The sequence below is a fragment of the Crocodylus porosus genome, unplaced genomic scaffold (assembly GCF_001723895.1).
Source record: "Crocodylus porosus isolate Cpor-Errol unplaced genomic scaffold, CroPor_comp1, whole genome shotgun sequence".
In the NCBI taxonomy this organism is placed as follows: Eukaryota; Metazoa; Chordata; order Crocodylia; family Crocodylidae; genus Crocodylus; species Crocodylus porosus.
Window position 1 is genome coordinate 10,176,875 of NW_017728920.1, and position 19,826 is coordinate 10,196,700.

The window sequence follows — 19,826 nt, forward strand, 5'->3', positions numbered from 1 at the left end:
GAGGACCTGAGGAACTTCAGACTCATCAGAGTACATGGGAAGTTACTGGAGCATGACCTAAGGAAAGTCCATTTGCAAGCATCTGGAGGAAAGAAGTCTGATTTCAGTACCCAGCATGGATTTACCAAAAACCTAGTAGTGTCAAACAAACTTGATCTTGTTTGTCAAAGTAACTACTTTGGTGGATGAAGCAAATACTGTGGATATAGGTAGGGCCCTGAGAAAATTGTGGATTTTTTGTTGAAAATTTGTGGCATATGCACAAGTAAATTATTATTTTTCATGGAATATTTGCAGAGCTACTGTTGATCTTGGCAAATGGGTCCTGGTAGTTCTGTGAATATTTCATGAACAATGATACTTTGCCCATGCATGTGCTGCAGGCAGGCACACTGCCATAGGTGGTGGAAGGCTGGGGCTAATGGGGCTTAGCCCTCTCAAATGTGAGGCAATGCAGAGGGCTACAGGGCAGCCTGGGTGCAGGCTCTGGTCAGCTGCAGTTAGGGAGAGTGGGGGTGTAATGTATGCAGACAGACATGGAGCCTGCATGCAGCCAGGATTGGCTATTGGAAAAAACTTCACTGTTAGACCAGTGAGGCAGTGGAATAGGCTGCCTTAGGAAGTTGTGGACCTGCCATGACCAGAGGCATTCAAAAAGACGTTGGACAGCCACTTGTCATTGATCTAGGCATAGCTATGCCTGTGTTCTACTGTAGGCATTTCCCATGCTTCCGGATGCTGGTTACCACATTGGCCTGGGATGGAATTCCTGAAATTTTAATTTTTCTTCTTTATGCATGCTTCCTTGGTTTATACGGGTAGAACCCAGGATTTTTGCAGTGTGAGGTGTTTTACCTGGCTGTGGAAGTGAGGGTTTGCAAACTTGCTGAGAGTATGCATAGCTACAGCAAACTGGTACTGCTGTGGTGCTGCACCTGATTGCTGCTGTTTTTACTTCAAAGGATGTTCCTTTTCCCAGCAGCTGGAGCTCATCACTTGCCCTGCAGAGCTGATCAGGGAAATGTCACTCTTTGAAGTAAAGGCAGCAGCAATCAGCTGAGAGGCTTACTCTCAAATTGGTAACCCATTGCAGACTGGGGAGGTTAGACCACCCAAGCTACCCAGGTTTGGTGTATGCTTTTATTTAGCTGATAAGGAAAGAACAGAAGGTATCTAGGGGGGAGAGTAGATTCACTCCCACATATTATGTAGTTTTTTTAATATGCATTTCTGTACTTGACGACTTAACTTTTCCAAGGGTGCTCTTCATCAGAAGACTTCTTCTCAGATGTTTGTATACTTGTCTCTCAAGTCTCAGTTGGTCAGTAACTTGGACAGGGTAGGCAGAAATGGCTGTAGACCTCTAGCTACCAGGTAATCCTCTTTGATTTTTGTCCATGCTGCCTGAAACAGTCTCTAGAATAAGACTTATTTTTTTCCCCCCCATTTATATACCACTAACCTGTAAAATTCCCATAGCAATTTCACACAACTTCTTCTTTTTATATTGAAACTTTTTAAGCGGCCTATTCTAGATCATTAACCACATTTTGGTGCTTACATATATGTAAACAATGTCTTGCCATTGGAGAATGTTTAAATCCATCTTGTAGGCAATTAGGAGCTCCTTTCCAGTAGAAGAGTATTTCACAGATTATGGAGATCACGTCTGATCTCTTTTGGGAAACCTGAATAGCCATGTGGTACTGGTACTTCTACTTCTTTATAGCTGAGAAAAAAACAGCAGATGAGAGGAACCGATGAGGGTAAAAGTAGAAGTTTTAATTCCCTCTTAAAAAAAAACGCCCCATAAATATTTATATTAGTGCCAAGAACAGCAAAAATACAGAAATATTTACATATTACTCCTGGTTGGCACAATTTTTTTTTTAATTGGTGGATGTGTTTGAGACCAAGTCTCTCTCATAAAGTTTGTCCAAAAAAAAGCCCAACCCTTCCCCCCTCTCCCCCTGCTTGAGTGCTCTTTTAAGTAAACCTCTTGTTCTGAAGGCATATTTCTCATGTTCTCAATGTACTAAACGTAGATGCATTTTATTTTAGTGAATAGACATGCAGGTAAATATTAAAACATGAACGTGTGTGTGAATAACACCATTTAGAATGTGAAGTCATTTCAGCAAACATTTTAAAAATCATATGCATCATTGTAGTTGTGATTTTTTTTTTTTTAAAAAGGGGAAATGATTGAAAAATTAATAGTATAAAAGTAAAGAGAATTGAAATACTCAAGTTAGATGTAAACTTATAGTTCTTGTAGCAAATAATTGGGCAGCATGTGTATAAAATATGAAAGATTTTTCTCAAATATCTAAATATATAAACCCATTGATTTTTTTTTTTTTTAGGATCCATAACTTTATTTCTGTTGGATTAACTTGTCATGCATAAAAGTGTATTTAAGAAACGTTGTTGCCAAAATTGTATCCTTTAAGCGTAAGCCAGAAAAAAAATCTTCAAGTCTGTATTCTTTATTAACAGAAGCATATACTAATGCTATGCCATAACTCTAAATTGGACACTTCACATTAAGTATAAAGCTGGAAATTAGAGTTACGAAAAACTGTACTTCAACCTAAAACCCATATATCCTTGTCAGTGATGTTAAATGACATTAGCTGAAACCCTCTCCTTCATTGATGAAAGTTCTCTCAGATGATGAGGATAGATTTCATGGCATATAATGTGGAATAGCATAATGGTTCTTAACCTTTTTAAACTTGAGGAAAATGCCAGCTCTTAATTCTCAGTCTTGTGACTATGGAAGAATAATAAATAGAACAGTTTTTCTATTGAAAAGAACTCAGATCACAACAGGTCAGAATATTTCTAACACTGGATTCCTGTTTGGAATCTGTGCATTTGTTTTCTGAATCATGTTTGCTCTCTAACAACACTAACATTGTGCAGCACCCTTGAGAGGATTTTAAGGTACCTTAGGGTGATGCAGCACCCTGGCTGAGAATTGCTGCTCTAGCAAGACATCAGATGTGTTGAAAATTACTACCACTTACTACTTTAAATACTCATGGACCTTGCCTTCTGTTTGCAAAACTCAAACTTTGCTGAATGCTAAAGCCAAGATAATTGAGGCAAGTGGTAAACCAAAAAATGTCTTCTGCTACCCTGTTTATTTTTGTTTAACTTATTTTCTCTCTCCCTTATGGTATTTGTTTCTTCTGTTCCTCAGTCATTTCCAAACTTATTCTTAGCCATTAAATTCATAGGCTTTTAAGGTCTGACCATATTATCCTGCATCTAGTTTGACCTCTTGCTGAACAGGCCACAGAATTTAACATAAACTGTTTTTCAGGTCCCATAAACTGCTGTTGAATTTGATGGTATCCTTTAGGGAGAGATCCCTTCAGAGATTCCAAGGGTTGGATAATTTCCACCTCTTCTGGGAAGTTTTAATAGTTAAGTACTATTTAAAATGCTGTCCTCATTTTGTATTCCTAAAGGACAGGGAATGCTAGTTCTATACAATAGCTAATACATAATAGTACCGTATTCATTGACTGGGTGTTCTGCATGCTGCTATAATGCAAATAATATTGGGTGAGGCAAGGGGGTCACTCGCTATATTGCCACTTCTTGAAAGGTAGTGGAACACATTTGTCATAATTGGTCTTGAAAGCTGTGTTGCTTTATGGCTTTATATTTTGGTGACTGACCTTGAAATACTTCTATTTGCTTGTTGTGTGTCTGGGGGTTTTGGTAAATCCTCACTTGTATTCTGCTTTTTTCATTGAACTAGTTTAAATTGCTTCTGAGTCTACAAATTGTTACTAAAAAGATTCCTTACTGCAGGAACAAACTAAAGCTGTATTTTCAGACCACGTGTCCACTTAATTATATGCTTAATCATTAAAGATATCTTCAAAATCCAAAGCCCAGATGAACCAGAACTATTTTGGTAAACCACATAACAAATTACATCCTTTCTTTGTTGAAATTGACTCAGCAGTAGGTTCGTACTTAATTTCAGTCTAATGAGAAGAACATGCGTCAGCATTCCTACATGCATTAATTTAGTTACTGCCAGTAATTATATCAGCCATTGCTGTGGAAAAATGGTGCCAGAGTGAGAGGGGAAAAAAAACATTGTTCTTGGAGTTTTTCAAATTCCTACCTTCTCTCCCTTCTCCATAGAATGAAAATAAAAAGGGCTTGGTAGAACTTTTATTGGGAGAAGTAGTTAGCTGTGCTGAGCCATATATTGAGCTAGTGAAAGGGGGTACGTTAATTTGCACAAATAAGAATGTGTTTAAATATTTTTCAGCTGTCATAAAGCAGGCTTTTATCATATTTTGGTTTAGCTATTTCAGTTTTGTGAACGGATAACATATTGACTTTCTTAAAATTCTAGCTGTAAGAGATCAGAGGTAAACAGGAAGTTGAATATAAAATATCCACAGACTTGCACCAAGAGATGTGCAAAACTGTTTTAATGATTAAAAGTGTTTCTGAGAAATAAATAATCCTTTAACCGGCATTGCTGGGTCTAAAACGCTTAACTTTTTGACAGGCTTAACAGATTTGTACGGTATAAATATTTATCTGTTATGGGATGGTCTTTTGGACCAAGCTATTGTTTTAAAAACTATCTGCTTTTTCTGTAGCTAGGGAGGGACCATAGATTAGCATTTTGAATCCTTTGGGTATTTTGCTGTCTTGCTCTGAAAGTCGTTATTGAGTTAGATAAATTATACCATTTCTTGTATCTAAATCGGTCTGAAACTGTATCTGAAGTGGGCATGTTTTCAGCCCGTGATTTTCATCAGTGCGTTTAATTTTCTTACAAAGAAAATACTGGATCCATATTTCCTTTTGAAAGTGAAGCTTTTTTACTGAAGTATGTAAAAATGAACTAATGAACCTAAATATTATGGGTAAAAGTCTCTATTAGAAATCAATTAATTAATTTTGCATCACATTGACACTCCTGGAACTGAGTTGAGTTCATGTTAAGTTCATACATGAATGTTTTTCCTTTGAAACTTTATATCATGTGGATTTCTTTGCCAACTGTTATAGGAATGATATTACTAATGTTCATGAGACTTCACCACACCTTCAGCTCTCTTGTGAAATACGAATTTTCATTTCTACCTAGGGGAACTTTTACAATCTTTGCAATCTCCTACACCTGATGAAGGGTTTGTGCGCCCAGAGACTTACAAATAAAGAATTTTTTTGCAAATGGTTGATCTAATAAAAGATATCGCCTCAGCCACAAGTTCTGATTCCTTGAGAACAAGAAGGAATCATCCCCCTAGCTGATATCAGGAGGGTTGTTGAATTTATCTACTCCTAGGACATTGTTAGCAATCTCTTGATTTTGAGGGTGATCTCTATCACAGTTCATTGGTGGGTCTTGAGGTCCTGGGACACAAGTTGGAATCTTTGCAGTCCGTGAACAGCAGCTGTGTGGAGGAGACTTGACTAGAAAAAGAACTGTCCTTCCTGCCAAATCACCTTCTTTTTGCCTTGCAGGGAAGCTATAATTTGTACTCCTGCTGATTGGGACTAGGTAACCATCACCCAGCAGAGACAAGTCATGAATATAATATAGCTTTCATATCAAAGCTTGCTTTCATCTCTGTTGCTTTTCAGTAAAGGAAAAATATTTGCACCAAATCGGGGTTTTCTCAAACTGCTCCATAAGATCATTCCTTTAGAATGCGGAGAGAGTTCAGTTGCATCTTTTTGCTTAAACTTTGGAGGCTCAATTCTTAACTTCATACATGTTGTTATATGCATCTGGAACAGACAAAGTAATATCTTGTAGGAGTTGTAGATGAATTCATTTGTAATCTGGCTAGTTTTACAGTATTACTGTTAGTACAAAGGAAGATTAAAAAACTGTTTGTGCCTGTAGTGCTCTGCATCAGAATGCTAATATATCCATTAATGGGACTGGCTGTCTCAGAACTGTGGAAACGCTATAAATCATTGCTGTAAAATAGTTATTGCTTGTTTCTGACTCATTTTGGAAGGTAGATGTGTAGTGACTCTGTTTTTCTGATTTGAATTATTGCAGTGTTTACATTTGAAATATGAGACATAGTAGAATAAAGGGGTTGTGCTCAGTAGGAATGTGCAATCTTTTTATAATGACCTTGCAATACAGCAAAATTAAGTGGTTTTTCTAGCAAAAACACACCTGGTAATTCTTGTGGAACAGCCAATCTTAATTTTTCATCTACTCATTTTGCAATGATGTGAATAAAACAGTAAAGTGAAATTAGCAAGTGCAGAATGTCCTGAGATGACCGTTTTGGGAATTAAAACAAATTAATTGGAATGTGTGCGCACATGTGCGAAGTGGTATACTGCATGTGTTGAATATTGTATACTGTTTCATTGACTAGTTAATGTTGCACAGATTTAAAAAGAAACAGCAACTTCCATCTAAGTTTTGAAAAACAAATGTAAAAAACCCTTTTATTTTGAAGGAACTTGACATAAGGAAGGAAACTACTTTAGTTGTCTTGAATAAAATAAAACACAATACATGGTTCCCTTACTGTTTCTTGTAGGTTTACCATGTCTGCACTGACGGTTATGAGACTCAAAATCAGCACTATGGACGAAGCTTAACAAAAGAAACTATAAAAGATGGTAAGTGAATTTGGGTGTTGCTGCATATATAAGTGCATCTTCCACATGTACCTGCTCTCTCTCTTGCCCTGTTTTCAGTACTTAGTAAATATCATGTTCTTCAGATTTTCAGTTAAACAGGTTCTCTACATCTTTGTGTATTGGGTGATGCATCTACAGCAGTCTCTTATGGAATTTGAACTACTTGATAACAGTGCAAATTCACCTGAGTTATCGTTATTGACCTGACTAGCTCTGGCAGGCCATTGACTCCTAGACTGCTAATAAGGAAGCAGTTGTGGTAGACTATAGGCAAAGGTTACACTATCATGACGCAGTAGAATAATATGACAAGAGTATTTTAAATACCACCTCACATTATACTGTGATGTGCTACTGGTTTTATATGTTAACAGTGTTCATGTGGTTATAACACTGTGTGACTCAGCCTGTGGATAGAGAAAAAAGGGCTAGTTACCTAGAGAAGATGGAGCTTAAGCATCAACAATCTTGAATAGCTTTGATGTATCAAGAAAGGTGAGATGCCCACACCTAGGAGGTGTCCAGAGAAGATAAACATGACAATGGAAGAGCAGGCTGCAAAAAGCACCCTGGCAGTTCTTGGACAGAAGAGTCTGGGGACTGAGATAAGTGGAGGAGCTCAAGCCTAGGGAGCTGGAAAAAGTGGAAGAGGAACGGCTCAACATCTTTGAGGGTGCTCCAAGCTGTGTCAACTGGACTGGGGACAGAGGGACTCTATGACCCTTTTGGAGGGGGTAGAAAACCTCCAGCTCGGTTGCCTTTGCCCAATAAATGCATTTATTGTAGAGACTATCTGCTGAGTTGCTTGCAACTTTGGATTCCTTTCAGTCCCTTCCCAAGAGGAGGTGAAACCTCTCTCTCAGAAACAGAACTTGATGCTTGCTCCTTGAGTCAGGGCTGCAGAGAACCAGGGAAGTTGAGAGACCAAAAGTTCAGCATCTCAGAGTGGGAAAGAGCTTGCCCCCTTGCTCTAGAAGCCAGACCTGGGCTAGCTTCAGTGGACTCTGGCCATTTTTATACATGCAGGTGCTGCAGTGCTGGGTGCTTTGAAAAGTGCCTAGCGCTACAATGCTTACAGTTGTGTAAGCTGTGAAATGTGCATCAGTGCTGAGAAAATAGCTGCAGCATGCTTTTGAACTAAAAAGCATCGGGGGTGCTTTCGTTCAAAAGCACATCGCTGCTGTTTTCTGCCTGTTGATGCACATTTCACCACTTACACAACTGCATGCGGCGCAGTGCAGTATTCCTCAGCGGTGGATCTCCAGCATTTCACAGGACAAAAACGTATGTGTATCAATGCCTTCTGAGACCAGATGAGGCAGGGCAGTCCCAAGCAAGCATTTGCCCTGGAGAACGCTCCATGACGGGCATTTTACCTTTGACAGATCATCACTTCAGTAGATCAGTTATTCACAACTTGGGTGCCATAGCATTTAAAGCCCTCCCTTATGTTGCTGCCTTTGTTGCTTAAATTTTAACTCAAACAAAGTTACTAAAATAACCCTGACGGTGTCAGACAGGCAGTGTGGTGCTGAATAGGACATTTCTTTTGAAACCAGCCTGTTCTAATCTTCATTAAGTCAATACACTGTACTGTGTGTCTGTTTTTTGTTTTGCACCAGTGTACAATAATCACCATTTTGCATAAAATCTGCTACAGCTGACATTAACATGTTCACCTGATCAGTCACTAAGAAACCAACAATTGCCTGAATGTACCTGCTCATCCCTGAAGTGTTGGTTTCCCCACACGATTTGAGGCACTTTGATAGAGTGACATGGCAGGTGGCAGGGACAGGCAATGGAAACCTTAACGGTGTCTGTAATACCACTTTGTAGATAATTAGTCCATTCTTAGTGCTCTGTTCTATTTACTAATTACCATGAAATTTTCTCTCTCCACCTCCACAAACAAGTGACATGCTAACTGTTTTGCATACAGTGGTTCTAATTTTTAAAAATGTTAAATGTACATCAAAAGAAATATGCCATTTGAATGGAGTTTTCGAATCTTAGTAATGCAGGAGGACTAAAGAGAAAATATTTTTGAATAGTGCTCTTCAAAAGTGATTTAAATGCGCTGTAATTTTAAATTATCCTAAAATCTTCCTTTTTATTTTTGCAGGAGTGTCCAGGTTTTTTCATAATGGATCCAGTTTGAGAAAAGATGCTATTGCTGCCAGCATTCAAAAGATTGAAAAAATCTTGGAGTGGTTTGAGAGCCAGGAGCAGCTCAATTTTTATGCAAGCTCATTGCTGTTTGTTTATGAAGGCTCATGTCAACTAACAAACACAAGGTTGAGTGGTGGCACATTGGTAGAAAAGAGAGTTATGCCCAAGGGGCTGTTACCAGATGGAGACATGCTGGAATTTAATAATAATATTAATGTAATAAATGCTACAGAGAATGGAAAAATAGAGGCCTCTGTTGGTAAAAGCTTCTCTAAATTTTATGCACTTCACAAAAATGCATACTCAAAGCGGCATCACAGTCAGATCTCACTAAAAGTTGAAAATCTGGAGCAAGACAGTGTATGGAAAAACACTTGCATTTCCCAGGAACATCTAAATGGAAACGTTCTACCCCAACTGGAAAAGGTTTTCTGCCATATGTCTGCAGAGATAAAGGAAAGTGTAGATGTAGACATCCGAATGATAGATTTTGCTCATGTGTTCCCTAGCAACACAAAGGATGATGGCTACATTTATGGTCTGAAGAATTTAATTACTGTACTTCAAAATATTTTAGATAACTAAATTCTTTGTTATGGTTTTTATTGGGGCCAATGCTAATGAAGAGCACCTACATGAAGGATTTCTGCACTGGTATGCTGTATAATTGGGTTTGTATTGTTCTATATTTTATTTGTCTTTGTACTTTTGGTAGAAGGGTTTAACTTTTTATAATCTTACTCAGGAAAATTAATTGGTAGTTAGTTTTGAAAGATAAAGATACTTAAGAAAGGTAAACAGAGGTGGTGGATAATTGAATTAATATACTGAAACATACAGGTGGGCCAAATCAAAGGCAATTGTTATCTAATAATTAAGGCTTGAGTTGGCTCCCCATTACTGATTTATCTTTTAGATTATTTCTGTCCACTTTTATCTTGACACTGAGCCATATTTGAATTAACGGGTTTAGATCAACTGAAAAACAAGAAAGGACAAACTGATGTGTTCAGTGTTGTCCTTGTATGTTTACCACATTCTTAAAACTGGAGTAACCCTATTTTGAGAGAGATTCCTGTTTAGATTCTGTGTTCTGACTTGGCAACCAGCATATCAAGAGGTGCTTCTCTATGAAATGGCACAATATTGCTGTATTCCTAAAAACTGGTCGAGGCTTCTGCTTTTTCACGGACAGGCTTTAATGTACATTCATAGGCTACAGTGTAGTTCATGTCAGAGTTGTTGAAATGCTGGACTAGAATCATAAAACAAAGGTTTTAGTTTTATAATTAGACTGGGAAATCATATCTAATCTATGTTTTAAAAAGAAAAATCTAAAAACTCCATCTTGTTTCTAATATAAAACTCTGAAGCCTGTTCAGAAGTATGTCTTCTGAAACATGCTAGAAATTATTTTCTGGAAGGAATTTCTGACACTGAGTAAATGGAGGATTGGAGTGCTCCTTTCTTCTAACAATAACTTAAGCAAAATTAACAAGAATGAAAAACTTAAAAGGCAGATTTAAAGGGAACACTTCATATTGTGATTTCCTGTGGTTATTTTACGAGACACTGGGCCTGATGTGCACATGTGTGCAGTGGTCTTTTTTTAGTAAGTGTCCAGAGTTCCACTGCAGAGATGCCCCACATGGAAACTGAGTAGGCTCCAAGCAGGAACAGGAGTGTTTATAAGTGAAAGAATTTAGCTTTTAACCAGGAACCCCTTCTTTCACTTCCATGGTATTTTTTTTTTTTCCATTTACACCAAGGCTAAAATTGATCTGTTTGTTACTGACAGACAGGTAAATTATGTAATGTGGTGTCAGACCTGTATTTGCATACAGGCAAAGTTAAAATATTCACATGCTGGCATTGTAATAAAATGTCTCAGTTGTAGTTGGTGTGCCTCTTTTCATGCTATACATGTTGCTATGCAATATAAGATACCATGTAAAGAGGTGCTTAAAATGTGGCAAGTACTGTCAGAGGTTTTCATACCTTATGTCAGAGGTGTAAAACACCCAAATTGGTTGGAATTCCATATTTATTACCATATCTAAATGTGGATTTACTGTGGCATTATGTCTTTGCTGCTTTTTATGATGTCTTGCACTGTGCACTTGTTCATATAAATGTATCTGCAAATTTGGTTGATTGAAATTAGGTTTTGTATTTTGGAAAGAGAGAACTGTCTTTTTAAAAAAATATATGTTAATTAAGAGAGTTACCTAATTGGAAGCAAAAATATAAAAGGTCAGACTAAATTGTTTAAAATTTTAAGTTAATATTTGGTAATAAAGTGTCAACATAAGCAGTTTACAAAGCAAGATATGTTTAAAGTTCGAAAAAGGGCAAATGCTTTGAAACAGTTGCTTTAGTGGAAATGTTATGTTTAGGGGAAGGCTAAAGGATAATATTCCAACTTTTGGTGATATTTTTGTTGTAGACATGAAATTGAAACTCACTGATGTATTCCTAACTCCCTGTGAACTAAATTAAGTTATATCCTGGAAAACTTGTATGTTCTTTGCTATAGTGTTCTTGTGTTTTCTGTCCTGATTTTGTTCTGTTCCTCTTGTAATGTTAAATTAGTTTAGCCTCTTAATGGCATCTTCTTTTATAAATTCAGGAAAAAAAAGGGAAACCAGCTCTGCAGCTATATTTTAATTCTTACGTCTCAGCTCTAATTCATCTCTCCTGGGTATTAATCCGTTCATGCCAGGAAAATCGGACATGGGACTCGGAGAAGCCAATTATTGGAAAAATGATCTGTGTTCTCCCAGTCAGCAATATAAGCGCATTCTCCTATCTGTACTGTAAGATATGTCTTCAGTGTTTGAATGCTTTTCTAGTGTTAAATATGCTGTGTTGATTATGGCAGTGTTTGTAATGCACTTGGAATATTGTTAAATCGTCAGTTTATTTTGAATAAAATAATCAAGTAACTATCTTTTTTTAGCAGTAATTATTGCAGATGTATTTTTCTTACTTAAAACTAACTTGGAAGAACCTCAGATAAAATACTAGTTAGGTGCAACTACAAGCTTGCAGAAGTGTCTTTTCGTAGTATAAGCCTACAAATGTATTTCATGCAGAAATTCGGGGTGTTGTGGGGATATGCATTTTAGATTATTGGCATCTTGTACAGGTCAAATCAACATTTATAAATTTGTATTTGGAAATGTAATTATGACTGATTTTCAATATCTTGACTTTTTGGTAAACAGATTACAAAAACTAGATAGAAAAGAAGGGAGACACTGATAGCTAGGCCATGTTGTGGTACTGATTCTCTTTTTGGGTTTAATTCTCATGTGAACGATCCCTCTGCATTCCTTTATGAACAGTATAGACAACAGATTAAGCTGCATAGATGTCTTTACTTAAATAGTAATGAAGCCCTATAGTGATTTCTGCTAAACCAAACCAACAGCATCTGCCTCCTGATTGGAATATTACCTGCTCATAATTGTGCGATTTAAATTTGACTGTTTTTGATTTAAGCAATAAGCATTTGTTTTACTACAATAATAAGTAGTCAAAAGAGTAAAGTAATGAAAGTACTGTTTTTAAAATAGCCTTTGTATAGATGGTCATTCTAAAGACTTTCTCATTGGTAAACTGGGGGAACTGTGTACAAGCTTACCTAATAAGAGTTTTGTAACAAGGCATTTATATTCTTGGTATTTTTGATACAGGTGGAACTTGCTGCATGGATTCAAATGAAACCAGAAATTATTATGGCATTTTAACCAAGATGTTTTACAAGCTAAAATGAATGAAACATCCTGTGTATATGATGTTTAATCATTGGAGCTTGCATTTTCAAACTATTTGCTTCTTTAGTGAATGGTTAGACTTGTATTTTTGCTTCCACGTAACACTACAATTCCATACGTACTTAAATTGTCTAGTAAATTATGAACACATAACTTTGTTTTAATTAATCAGGATAAACGGAACTAAAAGCTAGAGGGCATGAACTAGTGTGCATTACTTTTTCTAGTAATGTCAATATGTAATGTATACCCAGGTCTTCAAACATGCTTTTCTTGTATGTAGAGAGTTGTTACTTGACTGAATGGGGTGTTGTGGATTATAAGTGTTTGAAAGCTGACCTTTTAGCCCATTATAACAAAAACAAAGAAAAAGGGAAAAAAAGAAAAGGAAGGGACTGTGCCAGAATATAAGTATTTGTTTGCAACCAAAGCTGTTTCGCATCATCAATATATTTATTTATTTTTTGTCATTTGAAGTAATATGAAGTTGAAGAGAGGAAGAAAGGGTAGCACCACTAAATGGGTACGTGCGTGCATGTCATTTTCTTTTGTAGAAACTAATTTTAGTGGGACTTTTTTATGACTGACCAGTTTAGTTTAAGAGCCTCCTAGTCCACATCTACCATTTAAAAAAAAAAAAGTTGTTTGCCTATTTGTTTACAGTTATTTGCAATAACCTTCCCTTTTGAGTGCCTTCACCTCCTGCTTTGGTACTATTAGTGACCTCACATACCTAACACACCTAAGATATGCACCTGATGCATCACAGTGGAATAACTTGACGAGGAGTCTCTTTGTAATAAATGGATGTCTCGTCTATGTAAGTAAGGTGCAGCTATTGAAGAACATTGCCAAAAATGCTTTAAATAATAGTGGGAAGTGCACGTTTATATTTGTCACCATCAGGAAATTAAATGAGATTATGATTTTGAAATATCTGGTTGGGGGACCGGGTTTTTAAGTTTTCTGAAACTGGATTTATGCACATTTTTAAAGAGAATGAACGTCTCGGAGCATGTTGTATGAAAGAAAGTTGTTTTAATGTAATTTATATTACATTTTGGGCTTGAGCTTATTACACTAATATAGCAAGAACAATGAAGGTTCATAGTGTGCAACAAGTGGGACATTTACTGTATCTTGCAATGTAAGTAATTACTACACATAATGCCCAAAGGCCTTGAGGCCTATGGTATGTTACTGCTCTTCGTTAGCCATAGAAATGCAGCGTATTGTAGTAACATGTTTCTTGGGAAATACATTCCATTCCAGCTTCATAGGTTTTGGTACTGCACATTTGTTGTTGCTAACAGAAAAAGCAGTGAACAAAAGAACTTCCAAATGACAAATATTTGCAACACTTCTGAAACTGAGCTGAAATAATTGATGATTTTTTTTTTTTTAATTATAGGGAAAATAATATTCAAGAACTATTTCTCCTGTAATTTTCATAGAAATAGGCCCTACATATTCCTGTTGGAAAGTGTTGTAGAAAGGAGATTTTGCCAGGGGGTGGTAACCAGGGGCAAATACGTTCTTAATTTGTACAAATCTGTTCAAGTTGATAATTGTAATGAGTTAATATTTCTAAGTATGACTTGTATTGTATCTGAATATAAATGTAACTGAGGTGCACAAAGGCACTTTTTAATACTCTGGGAACTGTACTGGAAGATATATGAAAGCATGTGAAATTGCACCTACAACTGTTAAATGTTGATTCCCCCCCTTTTTTTAACTGCAGTTCTAAGTTGGTTTTGTTTTTTCATAGTGAATGAATGTACCTAGGCTGGCCTAATTTTCTTTGGTTTAAATGTCCAAATAATGTCACTATCTCTTTATTTTGTACATTTTTGGCTGTAATTCGTCCTTTGTTTTTTGCCTTTATTGGTTTTTTGGGGGGGGAGGGTGACTATTGTTAATGTAGAATGTGCTTATTTTATAGAAAAGTCTAATGAGCTCTATATCAACTTTTGTAATTTAATTTTAAGTGATATTTAGGGTAATTCTAATAGCTGTATATTTGGCAAACTATTAAAATTTTCTGCAACTTAATTTTTGAATTGCTTCATTTTAATATACTTTCTTAAATATGACAAGAAACAAAAATTGCACTTTATTCTTTCTGCTGCATTTGCCCATCTTTTACTTGCCTTTTCCTTCATGTCAGCATACCACACAATATCAATCAATTGGAAGTTATACGCTCTCTTTGTTTTAGCACTCCTACAGCCCTGGAAGGTGTTACACTTACCAGTGAATAAATAATCCTGCCTATGTTCAGGTAATTAATGGCATGACAAAACAAAAACTAGCCACACCTTCATTGCACCTTAAGTTGAACATGTCTGCCAGCAGCCTTAAGGAGCTTGACATTGAGACAGTCGTGCAATTTGAGGAATTTTATGCCCAATTTCTGAAATTGTATAACCCATCATGTCATATGTACATGACAGGTCATGCAACTGGAGAATGAAGCATAAAATTACTCAAACCCCAATTATGCTCCTGTTAGTGTGGGGTGGAGCTGCACCCCTATGAACATGGAAACGGTGTCTGGGGAGCTGGGAGCTCCCTATTCCTAGGGTGCCACTTCCCCAGGTGCCTGGGATCTTTTAACAAGCTCAGCAATGGGGAGCTTTTTCCTGATCATGGGTTCTCAGTTCCCTGGCACTTTAAAAAGCAGGTGTGCAGCTGGGAGCCCCAGCTTTGTGTCTTTTTTTTGTTTTGTTTTGTTTTTTGTTTTTACATTTCTGGGTGCTGTAAGCCCAGCATTGAGGGGAGGCTCCCTGATGTTGGCCTCTTGCTATGGCTAGGAGTGAGAGAGCTCCCCCATCTATTCTCTATTGCACACTGCTGGTTTAAATAGCTTCTCAGTGAAAGCACTCAGAGATGAGAGATGCTTCCCCATCCCCAGCTGTGTGCCCGGCATCTTCCTGAGAATGGAGCAAGAGGCAGCTGGGTTCAAGACCCAGATCTGACCTCCAACCAGATGTACTATTGGGCAGGGAGCAGCTTTGTCCTGGAACTCAACACTGGCTAGTGCTGGGCCTAGATGTTCAGTTGACTGTTGAGATTCAGCACTGGCATCCATTCTCCTGTTTGAACCCAGGGCTGTCTCCTGCCCAATCCTGAAATTGGGCAGGGGAGGCCTGTGTCTGAGACACTGGAGCTGGCCCATGCTCTGAGGCTTGCTAGGACCCAGCAGCTTTAGACTCTATAAAGATTAGAGACTGTAAGGCAAGGCATTTTAAGGTGTCAGGCCCACCTCCTGATGTGGACAATCTGCTGATGGGCAGTTTTGGGACCAGGGCAGCCCTCAGCTAGGTTCCAGATGCTATCAATCAGCAGGCCGTGCATTCAGTTTGTAGTGGCTTATAAACCAAACACAAAAATACTACACTCTTTATGGCACCAAAAAACCCATGAATGCCTGGCATGTTGCTATAAATGGCAGGATTCACATGTTAATTTTCAGTATGCTGAGACATGGGGCGGGGGCTATCAGCTGTCCTGGAGTGCAGGGTCACTGCCAGCCACAGGGCTCGCTGCTACCCAGACCTGGACCCTTTCTCCATGGTTCTCGGGGAGCTGCAGGGCAAGGCAGCCAACCAGCTGGATTTGTCCCCATATGTCCAGGCTACTGCATGTAGGGGAGGCTTATGCTGTGCAGAGGGTGTGGCAGGGAAGCCTTACTAACCCCAGTTGGGTTACAAGGTTCCCTTTAAAAGAATGGCATGATTGGGTCCCTGATCCCAACAATTGCACGGCCTGTAATACACAAGTGTCACATGTAGCATGGGAGGCAGCACAACTGGGACTTGGGATTGGATCCCATCCTGCTGTTATATTACCATCTGCCAGGGGCCTGGTGACAGCATTTTTCTCACAACTGCCCTCTGGTATGGATGGCTACTGTTGGTGATGTCTACTAGTTAATGTAAAGGACGAGCTTCTGCTTAAACTTGTCTCTTTCTACAGAAGTCCAGGCTGTGCTACTGGATAAAATATGGCACTTCATCTGAGTTACAGTTTACTTATTGTAGCATTATGTTACCATTTGTTTTTTTTTCTTGGGAACCTCTCTTCCCTGCTAGGAATCTTTTTTTTTTCTGAGGAAAAAGAAAAAGTGGAAGATGAAAGTTCCAGACCAGAAGATAGCTAAAAACAGCTTCTTTATAATTCATGACCTTATTGGTATAACTATACTGGTAAGAAACTGATATTTTATTTCACAATTGTTCCTCAGGATTTCATGTGTTCAATAAATCCCAAGGACATGAATCTGCATATCCCAGTTCTCTGCTGCCATTGCTAGTTCTTAATGCTTGCATTGCAAACGAACCTTAAAAATATGTAGGCATCCTCTTCAACTTCTAAGATTTCAGGGCATTTAGTAGTATGGTTACTACTAGCTTTATAAAAATTAAGTAGGGCTGTATGACTAGCTTTTTAAAATACAATAATTCTGGGAGACAAGGTTGGTTTTGTCTTTATCTCTTTTATTTCTTCTTTCCTTTTTATTTCGTGACTGAATGGTGACTCCTAGCTGTTCTTTTAAGAGATACATGGGAGATGCTTTAATTTAGAAAATACATTTCAATCGCTATTAAATAGCAGTTGATCCTTCAGTGATTTAAAAATAAAAATAAGTTTTGATGCACAATATGTTGGTAGTAGTGCATATTCTACACTACTATTACTGATGCTACTTAAACAATATAATGTAAAAGTAAAAATATGAAAATGAAAAAATATAAAAGGAAATTTGAAATTACGTGACTATAACATTTACCAAAATGTGTGGGATGGATTTCTCTCTGCTCCCACCCTACGAAACATCATGTAACACACAATGTTATGATAATTTGCATAGTTGGTATGGCTCTGTTTTCTAATAGCATGAACGGTGCATGCCCCTGGCGGCTGGGGGGGCATGGCGGTGGCTGGAGTCGGTGGTAAGCAGGGAAGCTCCTGTAGCCGGCGGCGCACTGTCAGTGGTGGGTGGGGGGAAGGGGCGGCAAGCGCCAACCAAGGGTTGGTGACCACCTGCAGCTGCCGCCAGCAACGTTGGTAGCAGCCAGTGGGAACCGCAGACCGCTTGCAGACGCTGCCAGTGGTGTTGGCAGCGAGGTGGCGAGTGGCGACTGTCTGCCTCTTTGCAGGGGGTGCACCGCCATGCTCAGGGGGTGCACGTGCACCTGTGTGCACCCCCTATGCATCACCCCTGTCTAATTGAAAACTATTTTGATGAATGCTTTCTGACCAGCTACAGTTTTGAAGAGGTGATGCTGTATTGTCTATATATACTACTTTGTTTTTAGTAAAATCTGTGAATAAACTAATACTACTACCTACTTCATAAAATTTGTCTTTCACATGGTCTTGCTCAACATTCTATAGCCATTATGTATGATATTGAAACTGGAAACAAATCCAGTGTTACAGGGCCATAGTTACCATAGGAACCAACCAGCATTACAGGGCAGCAGTTTATCCAGTGGAAGAAATGTGGTCCTTCTGTAGCAAGAGAAAATTAAGAAACTAGTTCCAGCAGTTCTAGGATACATATAGGATAAGAACCAGATAGTACCAGAAATAGTAGACAGCTATGTGGACTGAAATAAACAATCACAGGTAAGAGAATGATAAAATTGGAAGAGGGTCCTTGAGGATCATCCAGTCCAAACCTCTACATGGATGCAGAATTCACAGATTACACAACTTTCACAGGTAGGATGTTTCATTGCCCTGTCCTCCCCCTGTTCAGCTGAGCTTACTTAGTTCATACCTCTTTTCATACATCTCACTTTCCAATTCCTTTATCACGTCCATCTCTCTTGCCTATGTATTCTTTTTAATTTTCCTACATCCTTATAGCTTGATGTCCAAAACAGTATATTCTACTCCAACAGAAATCTAACTAGCACCCAGTGGAGTGCTAGCCAACACAGAGATTCTGTTAATATCCGTTACATATTTTTTGACAGTATCATGTTGCTGATTCAGCTCGAGTTTGTGATTTGCCATAACCCTCATCTCAGAGATTCTACCACTATGCTAGTTATCCCTCATTCTATATGTGTACGTTTGGTTTTTTTTATTTCTTTTTTTGTAGTGTATATATATCTTTTTTTAAATTGTATTTTGCTATCTATAGCCAGATTTTCTAATAGACCAAGATTTCCTTTGGAATGTAAACCAATCCTCCAAAGTGTTTGCAACCTCACTTAGTTTTGTGTTGTCTCTATCTTTACATCCAGGCCATTAATAAAAATGCTAAGCAGCATTTGATCCAGGAAAGCCCTCTATTAAGATAACCTTTTTTGCTGACAGGTGTTTTGCTTTTACTTAGTTTAGTCACAGTTTAGATCAAATAAATTCATTTCTATGCATTTGTCATCTCTGAAGATGCTATGTAATCAAATAGCAAAATGAAAATATGTAAAAGGGACTGCAGAAGCAAGGAAAAAAGATAGTGAAAGATGAGTTGACAGTCAAAAAAGGAGAATCTAAATACTGAATCTGTTTGTGTGTGATAGCATCCCATGGAACACTCAGAAGAGACAAGTTAATTTGAAAATAATATATGAAATGTAAATCATAGAATCATAGAAGTCGGGTCGGAAGGGACCTTATAGATCTTCAAGTCCAACCCCCTGCCAGGGCAGGAGAAGAAACTGGGCTCAAATGATCCCATCTAGCTAGGCATCAAGCCTTCTTAAAAACCCCCAGGGTAGGAGCCAGCACCACTTCCCTTGGAAGTTGGTTCCAGATCCTAGTCGCCCTAACTGTGAAGTAGTTCTTACGGATGTCTAATCTAAACCTACTCTCCAACAACTTGTGGCCGTTATTCCTTGTTATGCCAGGGGGCGCTAGGGGAAACAAGGCCTCTCCCAAACCCTTCTGGTCCCCCCCGGTGAGTTTATAGACTGTCACCAGGTCCTGCCTCAGCCTTCTCTTGTGAAGGCTGAACAGGTTCAGGTCCTGCAGTCTCTCGTAGAGTCTGCCCTGCTGTCCCCAGATCATGCGGGTGGCCCTCCTCTGGACCCTCTCAATGTTGTCCACATCGCCCCAGTGGGGCACAGAACTGGATGGACACAGTACTCCAGCTGTGGCCTGACCAGTGCCACATAGAGGGGGAGGATCACCTCCTTGGCCCTGCTAGAGATGCATCTGTGGATGCACGACAAGGTCCGGTTAGCCCTGCCA

The 19,826-nt window shown here is 38.4% G+C and overlaps 1 protein-coding gene across 1 annotated transcript in view; it reads left to right on the forward strand.

Moving 5' to 3' along the window:
- IPMK (inositol polyphosphate multikinase) overlaps nucleotides 1–14,669 on the forward strand; it is a gene marked incomplete at its 5' end in the record, with an annotated part of 58,825 nt that extends 44,156 nt beyond the window's left edge. The window contains 2 exons of the mRNA XM_019538587.1: nucleotides 6,561–6,642; nucleotides 8,789–14,669. Of these exons, the coding sequence (XP_019394132.1) occupies nucleotides 6,561–6,642; nucleotides 8,789–9,420 (714 nt within the window). The remainder of the gene's footprint in view (nucleotides 1–6,560; nucleotides 6,643–8,788) is intronic.
- Between the last annotated feature and the right edge of the window lie 5,157 nt (nucleotides 14,670–19,826).